The 25839-nt window shown below is 40.0% G+C and overlaps 1 protein-coding gene across 1 annotated transcript; it reads left to right on the top strand.

The window, feature by feature from the left end:
- Positions 1-1682: 1682 nt before the first annotated feature.
- LOC26526913 (classical arabinogalactan protein 7) lies at positions 1683-2326 on the top strand. Its single transcript, XM_026977035.1, has one exon. It carries the CDS (start codon positions 1737-1739, stop codon positions 2280-2282), a length of 546 nt encoding a protein of 181 aa, XP_026832836.1. The 5' UTR covers positions 1683-1736; the 3' UTR covers positions 2283-2326.
- The last annotated feature ends 23513 nt before the right edge of the window (positions 2327-25839 follow it).

The raw sequence follows: 25839 nt of genomic DNA, 5'->3' as shown, positions 1-25839 counted from the left end.
TGCAATCATTTCTCGCAAACCACATATATCAATATGTAAATTAAAAATAGATATGCTTCTGAAGATAAAATGAAATATAACCCAAGAGCACTTTTGACCCTAGAACAAATAATGGACATAAATAAAGAAAAAACCTTCAGTTAAGGCATCGACCGCATCATTGTCACTCAATTTGCTGGTCTGACATTTGAACTGTTTGAACCTTCCGAGTGGGCCAGACATTCTGGCCAAAAGGAAAAACTGCAGCCATTGATTTGGATAAGAGTGGGCGTGGGATCTGCGGCAACCGCGGCAGACCAACAAGTGTGAACCTTGGGGCAGGCGTAATTTGTAAATGTCTTAACATGAAATCAAGACGCAAAAACAGCCTTAGGCTGCTAAGGAGGCCCAAAAAGGAGCAGCTGATCCATGCATGACTTAGCCACTTCTGCCTCTAATTTCAGGATCCCTCGATATCCCAACATTCCTACTCCGTTTCGGCCAAGTCATGAGCCTTGACTTTGAAGCGCACGACCCAAAAAGGCACATTTTGCCCCTTGGAAGCTGTTGACAATTTGAATTTTAGCAATCGCTGCCAGATGGCCTTTTGAAAAAAAAACACACTGCAATTTAGTAGCACTGAGTTGCAGAATTTCGCTTAGTATCTACCAGCGATTATGACATCTATTATTAACTATCATTATTTGTAATCCCATTACACTTCTCATTATTAATTAATAAAATAGTGGCAAATAAAATTATGATTTCCAAATCAACTTAGTATCGCTTCACCTTCTTGGTATTCACACTAAGACATTAGGCAATAAATCGAACAAAAGAAGCTAAGCTTCTTTCCCAGTGTAACCAAGCGAAAGTATACAAGCGTTTTCCGCAGACTGGGAAAGAAATCACAGTTTCCACGTGCTACAAGACAAAGGATGTTGGGCAAGTTTTCCAGCAATCTGCATGTAAAATATTTAACACGAAATGTTTTTGTATAGTCGCCCATTTTCATTATATTTCAGCCCGAAATGCTGCCTGCCCCAAGGGCTTCCATGGGCCCGTATTGGGGAAAGCTGGATGGGATTACATATACATACCAACATATAAACATACATACGCCTCCGGAGCGTGGGCTGAAAAATAATGAGCGTCATGCTGCGTCGTCTGATAAATATAGCACACACAAATTTATATATGGGCAACAGTTGTTGATGCCATAAGCGATAAATTTTTGCCAGCTCATGCCAAATTGCGAGTGTGCTGAAGGATGCATGATGGTGTGTATGAATGCGGATGTATTTATTAGGGAGTGAGTTGACAATTGTGCGACCTAGGTGTTTTGTGTCGTTAGAAGACTTTACAGTTGGCGAGCCGTTTCAAAGGGTAGCTCTGAATAGAATTAAATTTCAGAAATTTAACCGTTTAGTACGCGAACATTGAAATGATCTAAAAAAAGAATTGCGAGAAAATAAATAATGTAAAAACAGATGGCCTAACAATAGCAAGCGCCTTATTTAAACAAAAGCTGTTGGCTTGTCTATTTCAATAAAACAGTAAGCAAAACTTTCCACTTGATATTAGCTTTTCCCCTAATGAGCCATTCTTCTATTTACCCGCCTTCCAACTGTCTTGGCCCAAAGCGAGTCAATACAAACACAGATTGGTTGGCTGGCACACAAGAGCATTTCGATTTCGGCCTATAAGAAGATGGGCGCGCCCTGAAGTTGCACAGTGTTCCAGTGACACAGCTCAAGATGTGTTCCAAACTCAATCTTTTCTTGGCGCTAGTGGCCCTAGTCGCTGCTGTATATGCTGCCGATGCGCCCGCATCGCCTTCTCCAACTGCTGCAGCTTCTCCGCCTCCTGCAGCTTCTCCGCCTGCTGCAGCTTCTTCAACTCCTGCAGCTTCTCCGCCTCCTGCAGCTTCTTCAACTCCTGCAGCTTCTCCAACTCCTGCAGCTTCTCCGACTCCTGCAGCTTCTCCGACTTCACCATCTCCTGCAACCCCTGCCGCTTCTCCCGCATCCCCGACGTCACCAACCTCGGCGGATGCCACCACTACAGCCACTGCGACAAAAAGGATTCGCAGGCGCAGGCGCAGGACGCTCCGGAACCGCAGGATCGCGAGGGGCAACAGAGGAATCAACCGCCGCGGATCTGGTGGACGCAGAGTGGGTGGACGCAGAGTGGGTGGACGCAGAGTGGGTGGACGCAGAGTGGGTGGACGCAGACTGGGTGGACGCCGTCAAGGCGAAGGGGAAGTCGTGATCGTTGAGCCTGGATTGGTACCCATCCTTTAAGATCTGTTCAGAAAGAAACTATTAAACTGAAATCAAAATATCAATCCCTGTTTGTATTTATTTTGTCCAGTTGCATGATTGTGAAATGAAAGTCTTGTTCCCATAAATTATTAATTAGGAGAGTCGTGCAATTTGTATCAATGTATTATAGAAGATGTTTATATCTAAGTTAGCAATTGCTCTTCAGCTGTAAATGGCCAAATAATGCTATCCGGCTGAAAATTGGGTTGAAAAGCATCCACAGCCGAAAACTAATTCCGTGTACAATGGAACCTCTCCAGTTGACTTGTGGGGTGAAAGTTAATCAGGCACCAAGGTGCGCTTATTATAAATTAATTTAGCAGTCAGTCAAGTCTGCCGTGCCGCAAACGCGATTAGTTTCGGCCTGGTTAGGCTCGACTTTATGGCCTGGATCTCGGCACAATGCACAAGTTGGTAGACGGTAGGGGTTCTTTCAGTTCCTGTGCGAAATCCCCCAGCCAACTTCCCTTCTAATGCCCTTTTGTTCCGTTAAAAAGGCGAGCAGCCACTGCAGCTGTTGCCCCATTAGCCATGCAGCGTCGAAAATTGGCCAAGGACATTACAAGTTTTTGCAGCACAGTGCAAATTCCATTTCGCACGGAAATGGTGCTAGATGGTGATGGATATGGTGTGGTGATCTCTTAAATTTCATTGGCAGTGCGCAATTGATGCGCGATTCCTCTTCAGTGCTTCGGCACATTCAATTTGGTTGAAGTTGAATATTTATGTCGTTATACGAGCACGAGCCCTTTTTAAATAATGTATTCCATTTCAGCATTCAACAAGCCCGTTCGCTAAAATAAAAAATATCCCTACATAAATAAGCGGAGATGAAAACTTGACTTGGCCAAGCGTAATCAAATAAATGATGACCCCACAACATAAAAAAGCAACCCAAACAATTGGTCCTGTCATTTAAAATCAACTTTTCCCTGCCCTTGACTGTCGAATCGCGACTGCAGTCGACTGCAAAAAATTGTGAAAGTTCGATCGATGGGTTGAACAATTAAATCGGTTTCCAGGGGGCAAGGGGCGAACCTGCATTTCTGTTTCTTTTGACAGCACATTTCATTTCATTCACTTAATCTGACTCTGACTCGATTGGCGATTGTGACAATTGCATCTCGGATACCATTTGTTCGCTTTAAATATTTATATACTCGGCTCAGTCGTTATTTCTCATCTACGGTTGGCCTGGTGTGCAAAATATTAATTACACACTGAGTGGCTGACAAATTGCTAATTTCAACTGTCGACCGACTCAGCTTGTGTCATATTTTGCACTAATAAATTCAGGGTATGTTATTTGTTTAAGCTTAGACTTTGCACTCGTCGAATCTTTTGCATTTAAGATACTTTAAATTTTGCTCCGTTTATGACCAGGATTGGAAGCTGTATTTGATCGGCTTAGAAACAAATGTTTTTCGGATTTCCTGCAAGCCTTTAATTTATTCATTCGGCAATAAATAGGGTGCAGTCAATAAAATTCTTATCGTTACATTTCATTTTGGATTGATTCCAATGATAAAGTCAGGCCCCGAGGATGAAATAAATTCTACCTGTTTCACACTTTTAAACGACTCCAGTGTACTCATTAATTTACGACGCTTTATAAAGTGCTTAAAATTGCACAACAAATTGGATTTATGTAAATGCAATCGGTGGATCTAAATTACTTGCATTTATGTAAATCATTTTTATTACTTTCTTTAATAACTTGTTGAAGTCTTATCGTGATCCCACTTCGGCTGTATAGCCGTGTAATCTGTGATTAATCTTTATTATTGTTGCATAATAATGCACTCAATTGTCATTTATTTCATATGCACTGCACAATGAACATAAAGAAGTACACAATTCAAGCCCTTAATAGATGTTATTTCAAAGGGGACTGCAATTTGTTAGCTAAACAAACACCTATTATATATTATAACATTGATTCAAAGCTAATATTAGCATATTTTGTTCATCAGTTTCCTGGGAATGACAGACGTAGACACAGACGTAGAACCGTCTGCGTCATCGAGATTTTACATAAACTGTTTGGTTATGCACACAGATGGAAAAGCAGAGCAAAACAGGACTCTGTGCGTAATTATAGAACGGAGGGGGCCAGACACGTGTTCCTTCACCACTTCGAAGGTCCCAGGTGGGACCATAATGAGTGAGCAGGATTATGCGGAGAGGTGTGGATGAGCCGCACAAGTGTCCTGGTTATCCTCGGCTTCTAATTGTGACGAACCCCCTCAAAGGAATGCAAAATTGCTGCCGGCCTTTTGTGTGGTATTATTATTACCACATTTGGTGAGCTAACACGCCTTAAATAAAGCTTTTGTTCCAAGGAAATGTTTCTAAAACAGGTGATGCGACCAATTTTGCCATCTGCGTCACTAATTGAAGTTGGCGCTGAATCGCAATTCAAAAATAAACACTTGTTTGCGAATGCTTAGGTTGGCAATAAGCAGATTATATTTAAACAACGTTTGACCTTGATTAAAAATTTATTTACTTACATAGTTCAGTTTGCCCCCATATTTCAGTTACCCAAGGGAAACCCCATTATCTATTAATTAATTCGCCAAACGCATCTCTTACAAACAATGCCGCTTGTTAAACTAACTAATTAAAAGTTAAGCCCAATACCCTCGCAGGTAAACAGTTGCTAATTCAAGCTGTCAGATTTGTTTTGCCTATCCTGAATTCCATTAGTTCATGCTCTTGGAAGGGACCAACTGCCTTATCCCAGTGCGAACCCTTTTCAACACCAAGACAGAAAGACAGACTGTCAAACATTTCACTGGTGCCAGACAAACATGGATACTTTTGAAAATAAATTCATTTTGGCGAAAGCAACTTTATAAAGTAAGAGCAAGGTCCTCTTAAAGTCCCTCAGTCTCAAATCAAACCACACATGTTAATTTAAAATAATGTTTTAAATGATGCTTTTAATTTGCCAAGTTGTACACTTTTGCAATTTTCTGAATAAGCTTAAAACGCAGAACCTCCTTCGAGCTAAAACCCAGAAGCAAATATTTGTACTACAATCTGCTGTTTGTACTCCCAAGCCCATCCATTTCAATTTAGAAATTTAACTCAACTCCATTGCACATCAATCAAAATCAACTCTGGAAAGACGTCTTATCGACAGTTGGTATCCTTGTTCCTGTTGTGAGCCCAACAGCACTTTTGATAACAGCACTCCTTCTGTGCGAAATATTTAACAGCTGACTAGCAGTATCCTGTTGCGCTCTTACTCCGAATAGTGGGCACTCGCTCTCGCGGCTGTCCCGTTGGGCTTTCCAGTGGCTCTCACTGGAAAAGCCGCCAAAAAGTCAGCTGTTTTTGCGGCTTACACGAGCGTTTGCCTCAGATTGCCGATATGTATGGGGGTTGGAGGCAAGAGCAGCCATAACAAATATTTCCCTACCAGATCCTTGACGTTTATCGCGTCCGATGTCGCTTTAACCAATTTAATTGTGTTTAATTTATGGCCCAAACTGAAGTCCAACCGGAACGTCTCCGAAACCATGCGGCAGTTGGTTCTAAATAGGGGGTCCTAGGGGTCTGTATATAGGGTCCTGCTAATGGTGCGTGTCCAAATCGCATTTAGAGGGCGAGGCCGGCTGGCTAAGTAAATAAACGGCAAAATGAAATAAAACAAAATGGAAATGGAAATCGACATAAATAAATTGCTGGGAAAACGGTTTTATCGCCGCCACAGCCTTTGACACTTTCGGTTAATGGCGCCCCCGTCCCCCCTTTCGAGACGACCCCTCCTCCAGCTCACACACTCACACACACAATCCGAATGATTTAGGTTCAGGGCAGTCCACATGGCGTATGCGCAATTAAAACACTTGCCCCTGGCAAAAACCTACACAATTTATTTGCACGAATTCCTCGCCCTCAATTTTTTTAATCTATATATGCTTATCAGTCTCTGCTTGTTCTCCTTGTTCAATAAGACATAAATTTTACTTTGGCAGACAACGCAGGACAAGAACAACTAATTTGACAATTGGTTTGTCTGAGAATTTCAATATGTTCATTTCTGGGAATATAATCGGACTCTGGAGTGGGATGGCACATTATCATAATTTGGCCTTGACATGCATGAATTCTGACTTCTTGCCAATGTGTGCAAAAAGTTGCCGACAAGAATATTTCTTGATACCAAGTTTTTGCCGCAATAACTTGTTTTACGCATAGCATTTATTCTGTGTTGATATTCTGATGAAGTTTAAGTTCAAATTGGCTTAGAGATTTTCTGATGAAGCTTTAGCTCCAATTGGCTTCAGGAAACATGAAAATTTGCGAGAAGAACTGCTAATATTCTAAGAAATATAGAATATGCCGACTCTGTTCTAAGAACTATGGAACTAATGATATATTTAGTTAATGTTGTTAGTTTTAAGAAACACTTTTAAGATCCGTTCTGTTTCAACAGCTGCTCCCTTTCCTAATGAAATAATATGAATAATATTCCCCTTTGGAGTTGAATAAATAATAATGGTTAGACGCCAGGTAACTTGCCACATAAAAATAGTCTTTCTGAAACTGAAAAATTCCCTTTTCCCCTGAACCACTTTAAGAGGCATTTCCCAGTTGGCGCCACCTAATTGTTCCCACTGTGGCTGGCAACTTGTGTTATTAATTTTTATGGTTTTTGTTCCGCTTCTCTGTTTTTGGACCACTTGCATTTTTTTCGTTTTGGAAACGGTTTCATTCCATGTCCGGCAATCCATTTCGAATGCAAATGAAAATGCTTGCGGCCTGTTTCCGACACTACTATATCCACACTCGTGTATCCGATCCAAATCCGGGTATATATGTTTATATTTGTACTCATATATAGGGTAGCCTCGCACATTGCTTTTCCATTTGTGTGTCGCGTTTTAAATGCAAAGTGAGAGAGGGCCAACTTCACTGTGGCCAGCTATTTGGCCCAGATTTGGCCGCTTTGCGCCAAAACATGGCCAAAAGCCTGCAAACTGTCAGCAGATTGGGTGCGTTTTCTGGTCAGCCTCCTATCGCAATTTGTAATAATGGCACATGTCGTGTGCGAAGAATTAGCAAGCAATTTGAGCGGAATCTATATGGCTTAAATTGTGGTCCTTCGATTTCAGGGAAACATCTGGGTGGAGCAAAAAATTTTAAGGGTAATTTCGAATTCAAAGTGTCCTCTCATTTCAATTCGAAAAGCCTCTATCAAAGTCTGCTTAAGTATATTAATTTTAAATATTAACTTAAATTAATTATATTAAGCCCAATCCATCTTAAGCACAAATATAAATTTCCCTCATTTGGAGAGATCAAAAGCTGTCTAAAAATGCGTAGTAATTCGATTAAGTAAGAAAAAATAGAACCGAAGCTGCGAAACTGAAGTTCAAGCTTAAATAAGGCGTTAAGTAAAAGTCCACCAAAAACGGTTTGGCAGGAGCCAAAAAAGGCGGAGCATAAAAATCAAACACAAAAAGCTCGAACGGCGACGACAAAAAATCTCGGCAGATATGAAAAGACTGCCTTGAGGACGCTAAAAGTTGTCTTCAAATCCGAAAAAATGTCAGGGCAGCGAGAGCCGAGAAACATCAACTTAAATTTCATGAGCGAAAGATGGTGGAAAATCCCGTTTTCCACCCGATGACCCCCTCATCGCAATAGATATAAATGAAAAAGATAAACCCACTTTATGAATGAATTTTTTAGGCGAAGTCTTGTCCTTTTATACGGTTAGACCGTTCCCTTTCCTCCCTAAGCATTTTATTTTTATACCCTTGCTAAAAATCTAAAGTGGTGAAATTTGATGATAGTGAGAGCGCACTTCCACAAACCTAATCGGATTAGGAAAATATAGGAACAGATTAGTAAAGAATTCTAGGAAACAATTTAAAATTTATCAAAAGTAAATGTGTGTATACTAAAAGAACACCCTTAATGATATATTCTTTTAATTCCTGTTGCTTCTTCCTGTGGATCTGATAGGGTATTTCAGGATCGGTATTTCTCATAAACACTCCTTCTTGAATACACTCTTTAGAATTATGCGGAAGGCCGAAAGGCGGGGCGTGGCAGGCACTAATTCCAGGCAGACACCCAAAGGAGTAGTTAGCCTCAGATAAACGGCGTTTAGAAGAAGACGCCCAGCAGACACTTGGCCATGGCCATTGTATTGGCCAGAATGGTGGCATTGTGTGGACTGCGTTTTCACCGCGAGACGATGGCGCCAATGACCGCAGACTGGCGATTGGCCTTGGCCGCAAATGGTCATAAATCAGCGCCTTTCGGGCTGCAAACTGTAAATCTAATCTGCATCGGTTCAAACCAGCCATACCCATGGCGAGCTCATCCTCAAGAACGGGCGAGAAACGTGATGGGAATATGAAATCTTATGCTCGCCAATGTTCATAAGTCCTTATTCCCAGGACTCCATATCCTTTCACTGTGTCCCTGCAATTAGGAGTTGTGTGTAGTCATTTCCATTTACTTAAATCAACATTTAACCGCGTTTTTCTGGCCAACTGCTTATCGCCCCGAGCGCCGAGCCAAGTGTGTAAATGAAAATTGGCCAATAAAATAAGCTAACTGCATTTGCGTGACACTCATGTTGAGTGGCAGTCAGTCAGTTTGCCAGTTCGGGGAATTGGAACGTTGCAATTGGCTAAAGCTCAAAGGATTGTACACAAAGTAGAAACTAATAGCGAGCATTCCTTGGCCACTTACCAATGATTTGGTCGCAACTTCTTATAAGAATTGGTTTTAGGTTGCTAAATAAAATTATTATGAAGGGTATTCTATGACATTTTACTTAAAAGCCACTGCTACTCATTTGCATTGTCAAAAATATATCCAATTGAAATCATTTCCGCCAAATCCTAAACTGAACTGACCCTATATTTCTCAATTTAACGTTGCCGGACGCCCAAAATGGAGCCACAAAAACGGTGGTCTAGTTGCCCATTTAAGTGGGTCCCTCGAAATCCGAGGCGTAATAAAACTTAATCAAGTTTGACAGCAAGGAGGCTTTCCGAAAACTTTTACCCCCGGCGTGGATTGTTAGAATTCAGTTAGCTGTCGCTTCAGCGGCAAATCCACGGATGGCTGATACCCCGCCCACTTCATTGTTTGTTTTGCATATCATTTGAGATGAATTTCCAATTTATCTGGGACATTTCGCGCCGACTAGCTGCAGAACAAACAGCAGTTTGAAATTTCAATTCCGTCATGGATTTCGCACATATGAATTTTCAAAATTACCTGTATCACATTGATTGAATTCCATCCAGCCCTTCGAGGCTCCTCGAGGTGGCGACATTGTCAGAGCCTTTGATTGATGGCTTAGTCGAGGACCGGGAGCGACCTTCACGCTTGGGGCTGCCACGTGTTGTTGCCGACAGGTGTTTACCTGCCCCTGATTGATGGCCAGTGGTCAGATTTGCACTTCAAGATCAATAAACTGTCGAAACGGGCACTTCGTTAGCGGGTCTGGTCCGTGATTCCATCTTTCCCTGTCACGTCGCTGAACCCTGACGGATTTGAAAATTCGGGTTCACTGAACTGGCAACAAAGTTTTCGTCTGCCAGACGACACTGTGCTAATTAACCAGAGAAAGGTTGCTCCTCCGGTTTGGGTTTCCTTGCTAGGTATCCTTGTCATGTGTAACAGGTGTGAAATGTCTCCGGTTGAGCTTCTTCAGTTTGAGTGCGTGCCAGAAAAGTTGGGGAATTTTGATGAATGAATGGGCAAATATATGCGGGCATTTTTCAAGCAAGCTCAGTGATTTGGAAATGTTTCATACTGAACTTTGCATGATATATACAAATAAATTGCAAATAACTGCGATTTTTTCACTTTACGGCAAGTTTTTCCCTCAATAAATTGTTTAGTTCGATAGGGTGAAAAAGTCTGTCAAACCTCACTATTGTAGCTCTTTGAATTTGTTGAAAATTTCCTAATCACTATGGAATAATAGGCAAATTAGGAGAAATTATGAATAATTCATCAACAGTTCCAAAAATGGGAAATGCTATAACCATCAGAAATTGGTCTTCTAATTTTCATTCAAGTCTGAAATAATGTTCCATTTTCACAGACCAGTTGTAAGATAAAATGGCCTGATCCATTCCATTAAGTGTAACGGCGCATTCAGGTTAATTGTAGCATCTCATCCCTTTGGTTTTGGGTAACAAAACAATTCAAAAACTAATTTGAGCGGAAAGAAAATCGAGCTGTATTCAAACAGAAGATAATCCCCCACTTCTCAAAATTTTCCTTTATCACGACACGGCGCGTGTTTAAATCTACGAAGAAAAGGGAGACAAATTTTGCTTTTATTGCTAATATTAAATGTTTACACTCGAATGGGTATCGGCAAACAGGAAGGCAACAATAACAGCAACGTTAACTCGATTATAATAACAAGGCAGCCGCCGAGCTCGGAATTTGGTCCTCGGACTCCTTAACCTTTTTCACAGGAATCTCGAGCCCCAAACTCAAGTGTTGGGCACTGAGTCTTTGAGTTCGTCGCACGTGCAGCGGATGTAGCCACTTGTACGTCGGAGCATTCCATCTCTGAGCTCTTCATTCATGACCATTTCCCCCTTACTCACAACATAATTCTGTGGTGCTTCTTTTTGGCCTGACCTCTGTCCCAATGGAAGCAGAAAATTCGGTCGAAATTTGCCTGTCCTCAGGGGCGAAACGACATGCTGATGTGGAGTTCCACTAAATTTTGCTTGGCCAGAAACACGCACGTGTGCGAAATGATTTAAAATTCTTACCTAATTACGGTGTTGGTAACAGCTGGTATTTTGTTTCAGTTTAGGGTCTTAATTCCAAGTGTTTAAAGTGCTTTCTCTACCATATTTTGTAAAACTATCTCTTACTTTGTTATATATCTTCAACTTTATTTATACGAGATTTGGTAAATACTTGATCGCAGTTCCCAGTTATAAGAAAATACCGAAACTTCTGCTTATTTCACCAAGCTCTATTAAATCTAATTATTTCCATTAAAGCCAGATTTTGTTCTCATTAAATTGATTAACCAAAAACCACTAAAATCACAAAACATTTCTGGGAATCAGGCGTCGTTCGCCAATTTCCTTGAGGAGCCAATGGATGGCAATCTCAATGTGAAAGGTCTCTGCTAATCGCACTCAAATCGAACCAACCAAACGCCCCGTTCCCAAGTTACACAAAGCTCCCTTTTGTTTGGTAATTATTCAAAACAAACGCATTGTCGTGCCATGTGTTTGCTCACAGTGTAGTGCACAAAGGAATTGGGCTACACTAAGAGGATTAAGGAGGAGATTCCCTCAATGCTTTACATGTACAATTACTGAGAGAAATTGCATTTATTAGGTCCTAAAAGGCTTGAACTTTGCACGGTATTCCGGCTGTTGAAGAAATATCTTAAACTATAAACTAAGTATTTAAATAATCACCACATGCATAAGCTGAATGAGTTATTAAAAATTGGTTAGATTTTTACAAAATCTTTGAACCAAAAAATTGTGTATAAAATATTGTGTGTAAAATAAGTTTGATACTTACTGAAAGCGCCATAGTTTTTCCCAGTGAAAGCCAAACTAACCTTTGGGATAGATATAATGGAAATCGGTCCACGATTAGTAGGAGTGGCGGAAAGTACGACCTCGTCTGCTCCGCAACCACTTGAGTTGTTTGCTCCGGCGGTTTCCCTCAGCTTTGGGGCTTTCTCCAGGCGCCGTCGATGTCGGTCCCGGCCCCCATCCGCCCCAGTATCCGTATCCGTCTGCATCTCCGCCCATGGCCCCATCTCTATCAACGGAACGGTTCAATGAGTCGGCGGCGGTCAGGCGAATATCGAGCGAAGCGATTCAAGAGACATTCATTAGGAGCCTGCCCAGAAATTCGGGTTTCGATTCTCGGCGTGGGCGTGGTCACATTTAAATTCTGACATGTGAGAGGCCGAGGATTTGGAGCCGGGTTCATGTGGGGAGCAGGGAACTCGAAGCGCGTGTTTCGTCCTGAAAGCAGCGAATTGATTTGAAAATTAAATGACATTTTATTAAATGCTGAGCAGCTTGGTAGCACATGGCAATCCATTAAGGATATCCCATAATTGCTGGCTTTGAAGTCAAACTTGAGGCTGACAAGCAAATTAAAACAGAAATCTAAATTCGCTGAAGTTGAACAAAAAATTTAGTAGGAAACAGGAATCCATTTATGAAATGATTAGCGATTCACATACATTCATTGCAATAATAAATTGAATGTAATTCAAGCATTAAATCATTATGCTCTTTAAAGTGTAAAGTTTGAGCAATTTAGGAAAGTGGTTGTATATTTTGATTTAAAAATACCTTGCGTTAATATCTTTTTGCACATCTTTTATCCAAAGAGCACCGAATGCCGTAGTAGTTAACGAAACTAACATTCCTCCTTAAAAATGCCAAAAAAAATGTTGAAATCAGGAGCAAGTCAATCAGCAAAACCCAGCCATCTGCCCAGAGGAATGTACTTCAAGTCCATTGATTCCCATCGCCCGAGTCGAACCGAGCGACCTTCATCTTTTCGTTTTTTGGACCCCCATCATTTTGATTATGTTCACTTTAATTGCTTTGCTCGGCTTTTCATCATTTCCCTCTGTAATTGCCTAATGTCCATCATTGTAAGCCCCTTCAAAGGCAGGGCAGCAAAAAGAGACACACCCAGGGCCAAATAATTACAAGCAAATGGATACCAAATCGAGTGTCACTCAAACAGGACTTGCTCTTTTGATTGGGTTTTTGTGATTGTCTTACAGATTGCATCATGAACAGAGGAGCCTTGTAATTGCAATTCTTTGCTATCATTTCGAATAAAATATATATATCTGATTAATTTTAAATGCTTAAAATGATTTTAAAAGCAACTGTTGTTGTGCATAAAAATCAACATTTAAAATTCGTATAAAGCAAATCAAAGATTTTTGAAAATTAATCAAAAAAAAATACCAGCGCGAAGAATTTAATTTAATCTTAACCGGGCATGAAGAAATTTGCATTGCCTTAGATAAAAAACCAACGTGACTCCTTTGAGAAAGTTTCACCTGCGAAGTCAGCCATCTGAGTTATCCTTCCTGCACCGCACCACGCCCCATTTGCGGTGGGCGCCATGAGTGCTCCCTCCAATCCTTCCAAATGGCAGGCCCATCTTCCGTTTCCCACAAAGAAATAAGCCATGTCCCCAGCAAAAAGACGTGAGAGCGTTCACATAACAAGGAAAAAGCCGCTTATGGAGAACGTACTAGCCTTGGTAGTAAGATATTGCTTTTTTCGTGTGTGCCCCAATGCGAAAAATGTTCACAATACAGATGCTTAACATCCTCGAACCGAGGAGCTTTTGGGCAGACCGGGAATGGTGTTTATCAAAGAGATTTCACTCCTTTGACTTGGGGTTCATGGCCTTCGAGTCGCAATAAAGTCGTAAATTTCCCTCGATTTGCATAGTTCTGTTCCGAAATCGAACAATCGAGCGTTCTGTGTGTGATGCAAATTGCTTAAAAATATGTAGCTAAGCACTTCCTGTGCACATTGCACAATTCGCTTAATTGGCTTTATGTAATTCTGCGACTGTTTGTTGGCAGCATTTTTGCGGTTGCGGCAAACATGGAAAAAACCTATTTATTAAATCGATTTGGTATTGCTGATGCTGCGGCTGCCGTTCGTACAAATGTAAAAACCAATTAAATGCATTCAGTTGTGAAATAGAAACAAAAAGTATTGCGCTCCGCAATTGACAGTAATTTAGGGACTATTCAGCTGACACCTTTTTTTAGCATGTTGGCATGTCGGTTAGCCACAAAGCGCCATGTTTTTTCACGGTCCCCAAGGACCTCATGAAATATCCGGTCAGGGACACGGGCATTGTTCGGCAATAACAATAATATTCATCGGGGGCAAAGATAAGCAATTCGTTAGTCCTAGCAAATCAATAATGTTTATCGTTGTTAAAAATAGCACAGCTCTAAGAATAAGAAATAATTGCAATTAGCAGTGTTACTGGTAGTTATAATTAAATAGATTGACGTGTACTGCTAGTTATAATTAAATTGGATGTGTACTGGTAGTTATAATTAAGATTCATTCATTTCAAAACACGGCTTACTTACAAATATTTTTATAAGGATCAAAATTTAATGTATCCTGTGAGTCAAATTAAATTATGTGAATTATAAGCGAGGGTAACTCAGCTTTTACTAAAATCGATACACTTAAAATCCTACACTCATATCCTATCATTCATTCTCTTTTTGTTTGTAAAGAAATTGCCTTAGCAATTGTACGCACTTTTAACGAAAATTTAATTTCCCAACCTAAGGTTTCAAAATGAATTATAAAATAACATTCTCCTTTGAAACTGATTCAATTCATGTAATTTAAAAATGCTAATTTTATTCACTTGTTTCTAAATTGCAAATAACAAACGGTCTGCACTCGAAGCAAAAACGTATTTATATAATTTTCAGAATAAACATTTTTCTATAATTAAGATCAACAGAGACAAAGGCACGTGTTTGCTTTCAACTTCGTTTCGCCTTCGCCCCCAAGGTCAATTCCACCTGCCACGCCTACTTTTTTCCCCTGAAACGCTGGCGGGGCGGAGATACGGAAAATGAAAAGTAGGAGGCACAATGCCTGAGGCGAGGAAAACCGCACGCGGAAAAACAATCAAGTCGTTGGTGACCTGACCCCCACTCACGCACACACACCTACGCACAAAGCCCCACACACACAGCCACTCAGCACGTTGAAGCGAACTGTTTATCTGTAAATATAAGCTGCATGTGCACGTGTGAGGACACCAGAATCAGATACAGATACTTATTCAGATACAGATACTAACACAGATACAGATACGAATACAAAAGGCATTTCCGTGGAGATCCCTACGCAAGTGAGTGCTTATACTGCCCGAAACAGGTTCTGGTTATAATTAAAAAATGTATTGCATTTTAGTTTCTATTATATTATCCTCCGAGTAAATGAAAATTGACTGTAAAGTTCTTTGGAACTTTAAGTCCATAAAAAACTGTCACTCACAACTTAACTGTTTATTTAAAATAAATTAGCGACAATAAAGTACATATATGACTGAAAGATATCTTAAAATATTTTATGTAACTTGGAAATATTTATAAAAAAAACCGTAAGACCCATATGGCGATAGAAAGGTAATTTTGTGTAGGATTGAGATACCGAACTGTGAAAATCGGATTAATTTAATCACATTTTGCATTGACTTCACATTTGCGCTAATTTATTAGGCAAATTTATAGTTAGTTATTCTCTTTGTGCAGCATAACAGATACAATATGCGGAGTGCAAACACGATTGCACTTACCCCCGCGGCTTTCGCGGGCAGGCAATGCGCGTTTCCTTCTCGTTTAATTGCGCCTGCAACATGACGGCAACCATGGCGGATGCGCACTCACACTCGCGCCCATATTGATATGTATATATGTTAAAATTTCATTTTAATTTGGTTTTCATTTCCGCGCACACGCTGCGCTGGGCCTTGAACGGCGGAAGGAGAACGTCGAAGATTGAGAATCTGCAACCAGTTTGCGGCAACACATGTTCTGAGGACCCAACGGCTGTGTCCTGGCACACGGATTCCAACGGCAGCCAATCAATTCGACAGTTTAAATATATAACAAGATAGTGGCATATTACGGCTGTGGGGAGCTGAGCTGTGCACACTCTGATGACTTAAGGATGCGAAGAATTCAAAATCTTCTTGAAATGAAAGCCTCTAGGATGGGAAAGATTGTTTTGATAACACAAATCAATCCGGCCAAGAAAATAATTATTAATATGGGTAATTGTATTTTTTTTTTTTTCATTTTAATAACAATATATTTATTAAATATATTGAATTACTTAACCAAGCATATTCTTCATACTATGAAGTTCACATCCCCAGCTGGCATCTGAGTCTGAAGGCATCGCCATTTATTATTGAGCGGAAATGAGACGAGTTCTTTCATCCCCAACCAGCCACTCCCACCCCACCCACACATTGAACCCCTTATTTCGCGGTTTGCTGGATTTTTTATATTGTTGCCCACGTACGCTTTTCGCTTATGCAGAAAATTAAAAGAAACTTAACTCTTCCGTTGTGTACTTGCCGACGTTTCGCGGAAGTTGCAGTAAAATTGCCAACATCCGCCAACAACAAAGAGAGCCAATAAAAACACCAGCAGCAATGTGGGCCAACCCACAGCGTGTGTGTGCGTACTAGAGATGCCCAGGGGCAAACTTCTTAATAAATTTCTTCTTAATAAAGCCTACAAAAAAAAAATAAAAGAATTAAGAATAATTTATCAATCAACGAAGGAGTTATAATGGCTATACAAAGATTATTCAATGTAAATAAAGTATTTAAATTGTAGATATACAATTGTATCTACATCAATGCAGAATGCTGCCAAAAAAAGCTAGACCGTCATATCTGAGAAAGGATAACGTAACAAGGACGAGCGAGTGCCGAGTCCATGCATTTGTCAGTCTAGGCAGGCAATATGGCTGCTCATTTCCTGCGCGCACGGCGGAAGTGATTTGAGCTGCCTGCAGGACATGGAGGCATGGAGGCTGGGAGGCTGGCAGGCTGGGAAAGGGATAACCGGAGCTACCTTTCCCCTCATCGGAGGCGGATTCTCCTGATGATGATGACGGCTGCTCTGCAATTGAGATGATGGACTGCTCTGCACTTGCGCTTCATGAATATTTAGGGGAACCTTGCACTGTTCTACGGGTGCAACTCTTCCATGGCCAAGGTCGAGTTACTTGCCCCTTTCACCCCGACAGTGACCTTGAATGCCAATTACCAGCTCACCTGGTACTAAAGCTCAAAGGTCTGAAAAGTGAGAACATACATAAATCGTTTCGCTTTGACAACACAAAGCTAAAGTTAAACCAAATAAGTGAAGATTTGTTTTATAAGAATACCACTCCATATACTTTTTACTTTGTTTATTTAAGGGGCAGTATTCATTTCGTTTCAAAACAATTATTTAAATAGTATTTTAAGTTGGTGAATAACACAACGATTCCATAGTGCTAATACTAGTAAACATATTACAAAAGTAATAAATAAATTAGCTCCCCATAGAGTTGGAAACTTAACTATGCAAAATTACTCTTCCTGGCAATTTGATACTTCCAGAGCTAAAAGATCCGATTGCTGTGACACTTAAATGCTGCTTGGACAAATTTTCATTTGCATAATGTGCCGCTTGCTGCGAGATTTCCGAGCAGACTGCCAAGTTTGCGAGCTGTAGACAGCGAGGATTACGCTTGCCAACCGCCGAGGAAAAGTTTTCGAGAATGAAATAAACTTTTGGCTGACAAATTATCGCGGGCACGGTTTGTAACTCCAACTCGAACTCGAACTCCAACTGGGGAAGTCGGCAGATAAACTAGTGTCCCACATGTGTAATGGTCCTGTCCGCCGAGTCGGGCGGATTAGGTTAACTTATCCACAGGCAGCCAGTTATCGACAGACTGCCACCTCCATATGGCACGACTTCACTTGGTCCTTGTTTGCACTTCGCACTCCGTTCACTTGCTCCTTTCACTGCAGTTATTTCCTCTCAAACGGTTCTTGCACACTTTTATTGCAAATTGAATTTGCTGTGTCACGTCGTTGGCCACTTTGTCAATATTTTTTCGCTTTTTAAACTGCCGCCTCTCAAAAAGCGCCAAGAATGGACACATATGCTATGGTCACAAAACGGACCTTTAGTACAGGGTTAATTTTAGCAATTTAACACCTAATTCTTTAAGAAAATACGATTTTCCCTACTGTCATTATTCGGTTTATTACTACTTTCAGCTTTGATAATTGTAGTCAAATGTGTTGTGTTATAAAAAGGTTCGGCTTTTTCTAAATAATAATCATTTAGTATACCAATAGTAATGGTTTTTATTAATAGCCTTTTTTATGATGTGCATGGAAATCCAGATTACGAGTGCAAAATATAAATTCAATTCTTAAGACGTAATTATCACGCCCCAAAACACAAAATTGACCGCACTTTGGAACACCCTATTTTGAAAAGTTGTATCAAGGAGGAAGTTTACACAGCTATGACTATTTTCGTGGCCATAAAATGCAGCTGCAACTTTTTGCAGTTTCCTTGTGGGCTGGGCTGCAACAAAGGACTTTCGGTGGCATTGTTATAAGGCGGGTCCTGCCATTGGTCAGCTCAGGACATTGCCCTTTTGGCATTTTAGAGCGGCGGTCTCGCAGTGACCCAGTGGGTCTACAAATATTCAACCTTTCCCGCCCCGACTAACCCAGCCAGTCAGCACATTGTTCGGTGCCCATATTGTGCAAGTGCGAGCAAGGATGTGTGTTCCACAGCCAGGACATCATTTGTCAATGTCGTCCGCTCCCAGGGCGTTCCATGCTCACGCAACCTCAAACGCGCCCTCTCCATAAGACATCTGCCTGCACAAGAAAAATACCATTTTTCTAATCATTTTAGTCATTTGGATATTTATGGATTTTTTATTATAATTAACTTACTGATGATTTTTGGAAATATATTTTGTGGAGCTACCATTACAATGCTATTGCTACAAAGTCGGGGTGTTTTCACCATTCTAAGCATTTCAGTTTCCTCGCAGTTCCGTGCAATTTTAAATTTAATAAAAAAATATTTAAGTGTAGCAAGTATTTATCTTATACTTATCAACTTAGTAGAAAGAAGCACTGAAGATCTAATTTACTCCATACCGTTTTTCGAATGATGCCAAATATAATTTAGAGTGTAGTCATTTTCGCATGTTTGGTCGCGTTATTTCAGGGAGCTCTACGCTTTTCCCCCATTTCACCAGAAATTTATACACATATGTTACCTGGTGGACTGTAGAGGCAAATGGGAAACCACCGAGGGAAAATCGCAGTATGCTGAGCATCGTTATTATTGTGGAGCGCAGTTGGAGCTACTTTTCCCATCAGGTGGGCATAACTAACTGCCATGAACCTGTGTCATGCGCCAAATTAAACGCCTTTGAACTTTGCTCTTACCCATTGAGGGGCGATCAGGCATTCATTGCAGTCGTTTGATTGACGCTGCTACTGGCCATTAAATTGGCTGAACATAGGTGGTGGCAATTGCATTTCACTTCCTGGAACTGCTCCCATTTTTATTGAACCATTTCCATAACATTTCGGAGAAATCGATGTCATGTTGCAACGAAACTAGAACTAATTAGATATTTATCATCAATCCATGAGACGCTTACATCGAATGTTACTTTTTTAAAATTTTCTGCAGCTGAGCTACGAGTCATTCACAAATTAGCAATAAAATACATCTCCGAGAATAATAAGCAGACCGTAAAATAAACTGAATAATTTAAGCACCTCCAGGCCGCTGACAGTTATGCACTCTATAAATTGCACCATAAAAGGGAATAAATAAAGTGTAGCCGTCTCCAGGCTGCCAAGTAAACCGCAGCTGAAATGTCAGAAACAAATTCAGGCAAAACAGCCAAGCAAAGCGAAATATTTTTAATGGCCATAATTTGGTGGCAACGACTGAAACAGCCGCAAGAGCACCAAAGTCCGGGCCAAGCTGGCAAATGAACTGAACTGAACAGTGGCCATAAACCGCTCAATTATTGCGACTTGGAAAGGCCGCAGAAAGTCATTATCTAAAATATTTGACATGCGTCCCGAAAGCACTGCGGTTGGATTGCCACCCCTCGACCATTAGGAGCAATTAACCATTTTCATTTAGTCTGTTTTGCCTAACCATAAGGTATGGAAAAACCCAGACACCATAAAGTTCAGGGTTCAAAGATCTGTTCGTGATTTCCACACGCAATCCGAAAAGTATGCTAGGGAAAATGCGCAGAGGAAAAGCTTTTATCAATGATATATGAGGCGTAAAAGTAGCATTTGCATTCACTATAATCACAATTTGCAGTAATCAGCTGCAGATGACAAATCCAGCGCCAAAGCACTGCGACTCAAAATTATGAAACGAAAACTTTCTTCCCATGCATTCTATCTCGAAGACAACTTTTGGAAATGAATTTTTTATGGCGCCACAGGAGCAAAACTCAGCTCGCTAGCAGCTCATATCTGCTTGGCTTGGCACTTTTGCTTCCCTGCAGTTTATGTCACTTTCAGCCGGGGTAAGTCCTCCGGATAAGGGGAATCTCCTGACTCGGGCCAGGAGTTGGAAAGTAGCAACATCTTGACACGGTATTACATTAGCCAACTTTCCGGGCCAAGGGGAGGCTCCCAGCGTGTTTGTTCTCTGGACAAGTGGAAGCAGATCGGAGGTGGCTTAGAGCAGCGAAATGTAAAGTTATACATGGTTGGAGCCCGTAAAATCGGACAATCTTGTGCATATATATTAATATTATTTATTTAGCCAGATAAAAACGGCATAAATTAGAGATCTGCAAAACAGGAGTGGAAATACAAAAGCAAAGTGGAAATGGGATAATAAATTACTCTTTGCCCATACAGGTTAAACACATTTATGTTAAATGTATCTTTAAATGTATCTTTATATTTCAAATATGCCCCCACAGAGAAGAATTTTTAAGATATACTATTGATTACGTGAAATGGAATAATAAATTACTCTTTGCCCATACAGGTTAAATACATTTATGTTAAATGTATCTTTAAATGTATCTTTATATTTAAAATATGCCCACAGAGAAGAATTTTTAAGATATAATATTGATTATGTTCGAACTGGCAAGGGCCTTTAAAAAAAATTCCAAAAATTCGTTAACAAACATGTGCTGTCAATTTATTTTTTGAACCCCAAGAGTTAAGGAATGCAGACCATAAACAAGTTCAACATGCTGATAGCACATAAATCCCATCACTCTTCCAACTGCGCCACCATTTAAAACAAAGACAAATTCGCACTTTCCCCAATGCATCCCCAAAATCTGCCCCAACCACTTTCACATTTCACTTTTGTGACATCTCTGGCGAAAAATGTGAAATGAAATAAATATTGACGGGCGAGTTGAGTTTTTGCAGCCGAGTTCGGATTGGGTGATTTATGTGGCATGACTCATGGGCGAATAAGTGTAACTGAAACTGAAGCCGGTCTAGATTTATGTGCTGCTATATAACTGACCAATCTGACCGACCAGCACAGCCCGACAATTCCCAGACACGGTGGCAAACAACCAAGGAGAAATTGAAAACTTTTGTATGAAGTGACATTCCCACGGTGCTACGATGGGTGGTGCCCCATCTGACGGTGCAGAAAGTCAAGTGGAGTGGGCCAGCAAACATGCCAATATTCTGCAGGCACTTGGCACACATAATGTGAGGAAAGTGCTCCGGGGGACGTTGAACCCTTCTTGAAAAGGGAAATGCATGCCCAGCACTGCGAAAAATATGAAAGTGGTGTCCAAAGCACAATCTATTTAAGGACTGAACACAATAAACAATCGGAAATGCAAAGTGTAATAAATGCATACTGAAGTTATGGTAATTTAGCCAGTCACTTCATTTTTTGTTTAAACTTGTTTTAGATTACAGGTAAATATATTTTATATTCACGTTCTTCTTAGGCACAAGAAACTATGCATAAGCTTTATAATATCAACCTAAAAATTTCTAATTTGAAATAGTTGACTACTGACCACTGACTTTCAAAATATTCTGGTTATTTGTAATATTATATTCACCGACTTAATATATTTTAATATTTTTTGAACTGCCCATTTCGCAAAAAATGGTACATTCAATCTATGGATTTTTCTGCGTCTGCAGTGGGCTGGCGAAATGCAAATGAGTGGGTGGCTGGGTGCTTTAGCCTGAGATTTGGCTCGCCTCGGTTTTACTTTTCGCCAGATACCCGCACTCAGATGCGAGTGCGGACTCGTATTTCGGTCACAAAACGCGTGGAGATGGAGGGGGATTCACTTGTGCATGTCAATCACATTCTGACAGGCGACTGCGGAGGCATATAGCATCCAACATATAGAGCACATTCGCACACACCTCCCCGACCACAGCCGTCCGAATCCATCCACTCATACCCATCCATCTATCCCAGCTACAATCCATCCTCATCTGGCTGCCAGCGATGCGACGATGAGACAACATTGCCGCAATTGACTGACGGCCTAAAACGGTGGCAGCCAATAGAATCGCGCAGCAGAGCTATTTGGCCGTGTTTCTAGTAATTAAATACAGCAAAGTTCTCAATTATTTATGGCTAATTCAATTTTATTCAGGCGGAATTAAATCTCCACAGCGACGGGGAAATGAAATTAAAATAATGACTCCATTAATTGGATTTCCAACATTCTGGAAATAGCCGCTAAACACCTGATAAATATGCGAAATGCATTTTTCATGGCACCTCTTACAAAAACGCGCCATTTCTGTCCAAACTATTAATTCATGTTCCGTGCGTAATTATTATTTCTAATGTGCGGCATTTATTATGCGCTATGATCATTTATATCCGCCATAATTTGCACTGGCAAGAATGGGACAAATTTAATGTGGAAATAATTTCAAGTGTCAAATGGATGGAAAGATGAGGGGGCGTTACTTCAAAGAATAAGAACACTTGCACTATGAAGTCAAATTATATTATTCATGGAGGGGATGGAGTATGAAAAACACAACTAGTTTTTAATTAAAAGTGATACAAGCTCCGTGTTTGCCCCACACAAAAGCTAAATTAGCTCAACAACAGAGGTATTTTTATTTAACGACCTGTTCAATCGATATTAAACTAATTAATTAGTGTTATGCCAGCTATATATCGCTTTAATGATTTCAAAACCATTCAATTTGCATATAATTTTTGTGATACTGCTGAGCGTGTAAATTTACCAAAATGAATCACTTATCGTAATGAAGTTCTGAAATTACACCAAACTAATAGCTGCACAGGGACTCTATTAATTTGCATACATGGGCAGAGTTCATTAAAAATTCATTGGGGATCGCGACTTTGTCAACTCACTTAAATATTTAGGCTAGCTTCTTGAAAATCAATTTCGGAAAATTGCTGGCATTTATATGGAAATACAACGGTGCTGGAAAATGTAAGGGAAAAAATTAACAGAATTTATAAGAAAAGTTTGCCTGCCACCGAAAACTTTTTCACAAAAAGAGCAACCACGAAAGGGTCCAGGGAATGGGTTTTAAAATGATAAACTGACCCTCACCGAGAATGTCGTCCTTATGCGTCTGCATTCCCAGACGCCCCCAACAAAACCGCCCAAAACTTTCCCAGCCACGTTGTCTGTGTTTTGGCCAACTTAATTCAATCAAGCGAAAATTGCTTTAAAGTCGAAAATGATTTAATATTCTTGTGGGAGCGATTTCAAAGCAAACTCTAATGAGCTGATTCTTGGCAGCAGTAATTACTTTGGACAAGCAAAAATGCATTCTTGAGATTCAATTATCTACATTAAGCTACACATTTTTTGCGGCCAGTTGACAAAGTGAGGCAGGAAAATAAACAAAAGCTTGTAATGAAATCTTTGAATGCCCTTGGTTAAGAAAACAAATTTAAATACGTTAAGAGAAGACCATACTATTCAGTACATTACCAAAGATAATTAGCACTGTTAATGTCGTTGGTTTAATTTCAAATTTTCTTGTTTTCCGGATTATCAGCTTCTATTCAACACACAAACAAAAAAAATGTATTTTAAATACCATTTATAATATATTTACATATAATAGTAAGTACTTTTTGTAATCCAATTAAATAAATTTATGTAAATTTTATAAGAATCTCCTGCAACATTTTAGGTACGGTATTTTTTGTAGTGTATTTTGAGCGGTATTTAAAACATATAAACTTTTCACTGGTAGATAATTTAATTTAAAGTTTTCCGTACGACACAGAGGGGACTTTGCTACAGATAAAACTTTTACGATTTGAGGAATGGTATACAATAAACATCTCACAATTTGGGTCGCATTTAAAGCACTTTTCAGTGCCAACGGAAAAGGCTTAAAGCAAACTGTCGCAAATTCAACCAGATGGATTAAAAGTTTCGCTCAAAAGGCCAAACTAAAGTTAGACTCCGAGAAACGTCGACAGTTGTCATATTTTCTGTGTCACTCTTTTCCCTAATTTTCTTAGAGATATCTCAATTTCTTACAATATGTTTGTCAGCGTTTTTTCCACTTTCATCCAGCCAAGTCGAACTTTTTACTAAACGAGAACTTCAACTGGTTCCACATGGAAATTAATTCAGCAATTTCTTTCCCAGTTGGGTGCGAACAAAAACGGAAAATTTGATATTCTTCCAAGAACTAACAGAGGAATGGAAATAACTTATGGTTTGGGCCAGGTGGATAGTTTTCCAAGTGCACAGCAATTAGATTTCGACGCCAGAGGCTTCTTAAGTTGGAGCTCTGCGACGGTGGCAGTGCTGAGATATGATTTATTTATCCGAAAAATTGAGAAAGAAACTAGAGATTGCATCTGAAACGCAATCACTTTCCAAACTTAATTTAAATATCTGGCAAATTTGCGAGCATCTTCCGCAATCCGGAATGCAAGAACTTTAAAAGAGTTAAGAGATGTTATAGAACAACCTATGATGTCGATCTTTGGTTACTAGTTACTTTGGTTAGTTTATTTGAAAAATCACAATCTTGCTGTATCCTATTCCAAGTAAATTTGACAGCATGCAATTCTCATTATTGCTTAGCTTCAATTATTGCAAAACAGCTACATGCAAAATGCATGCAATTAGGGTCAGAATAATCAATCAGCAATCAAAGCCTTTCGGAATTCAAGCTAATACAGGTGCATTTGCAACTATAATAATTTCATTGACAGACCCAATACCGATATAATTTTAAGTGCAGTCCACAGCTTGAATTATGAAATAACTGTGCCAAACATAATATGTTACGCAAACACTTTTCCGTTATAGGAATTTAGGAAAAGTATAAATCATAAATTACGTATACGACAGGTAAGCCAACCCAAACGATTATGCACATTTAAATGATGAACAATTATTTAAAATAATTTAGTTAACAAACAATTATGAATTATTGTTACATTTAAAGTAATCCAGATAAGCAAATACCAACAGAAGTTACACAACTAAGAATATATATAAAAATTGTACCAGAAGAAAAAATTTTTGAAAAATTTCTTGTTTAAGAAAGATAGGTAACCCAAAGTTCTGAGTAAGCTATAGCGACTAACGAATCTCACTAGTAATTTGAAAATCCTTGTTCTTATATCCTGCTAAATAATCCGAGGAGAATCAACAAGCTTCTGCCAAAAACAGCAACAGAACTGCAACCGCTAACAGTCGGCTGTTGTTGGCCAACGAAAGTGAGAGTTCGTATAAGAGAGAAAGTTCCGGCGGGAGAGTCTCCCCACCGCGCGCTCTCCCGACCAACTGTTAATTGAGGAAAATTGCAGCTGGGAAAACGGCAGCAGACCGCAACACGCAACACGCATCAGGCATCAGGCCAATCGGGCGACGAACCTGAAAGCCGAGCACCGAGCGCAACTGTGGAG

This window comes from Drosophila erecta, unplaced genomic scaffold, assembly GCF_003286155.1.
Source record: "Drosophila erecta strain 14021-0224.00,06,07 unplaced genomic scaffold, DereRS2 tig00000021-arrow-pilon, whole genome shotgun sequence".
Lineage (NCBI taxonomy): Eukaryota > Metazoa > Arthropoda > Insecta > Diptera > Drosophilidae > Drosophila > Drosophila erecta.
The sequence above is the reverse complement of the archived record's forward strand: the minus strand, read 5'-3'. Positions and strand labels throughout refer to the sequence as shown.

Excerpts from the sequence above, each read along its gene's own strand:
- LOC26526913 (XM_026977035.1), top strand. The coding sequence starts at position 1,737 with ATGTGTTCCAAACTCAATCTTTTCTTGGCGCTAGTGGCCCTAGTCGCT.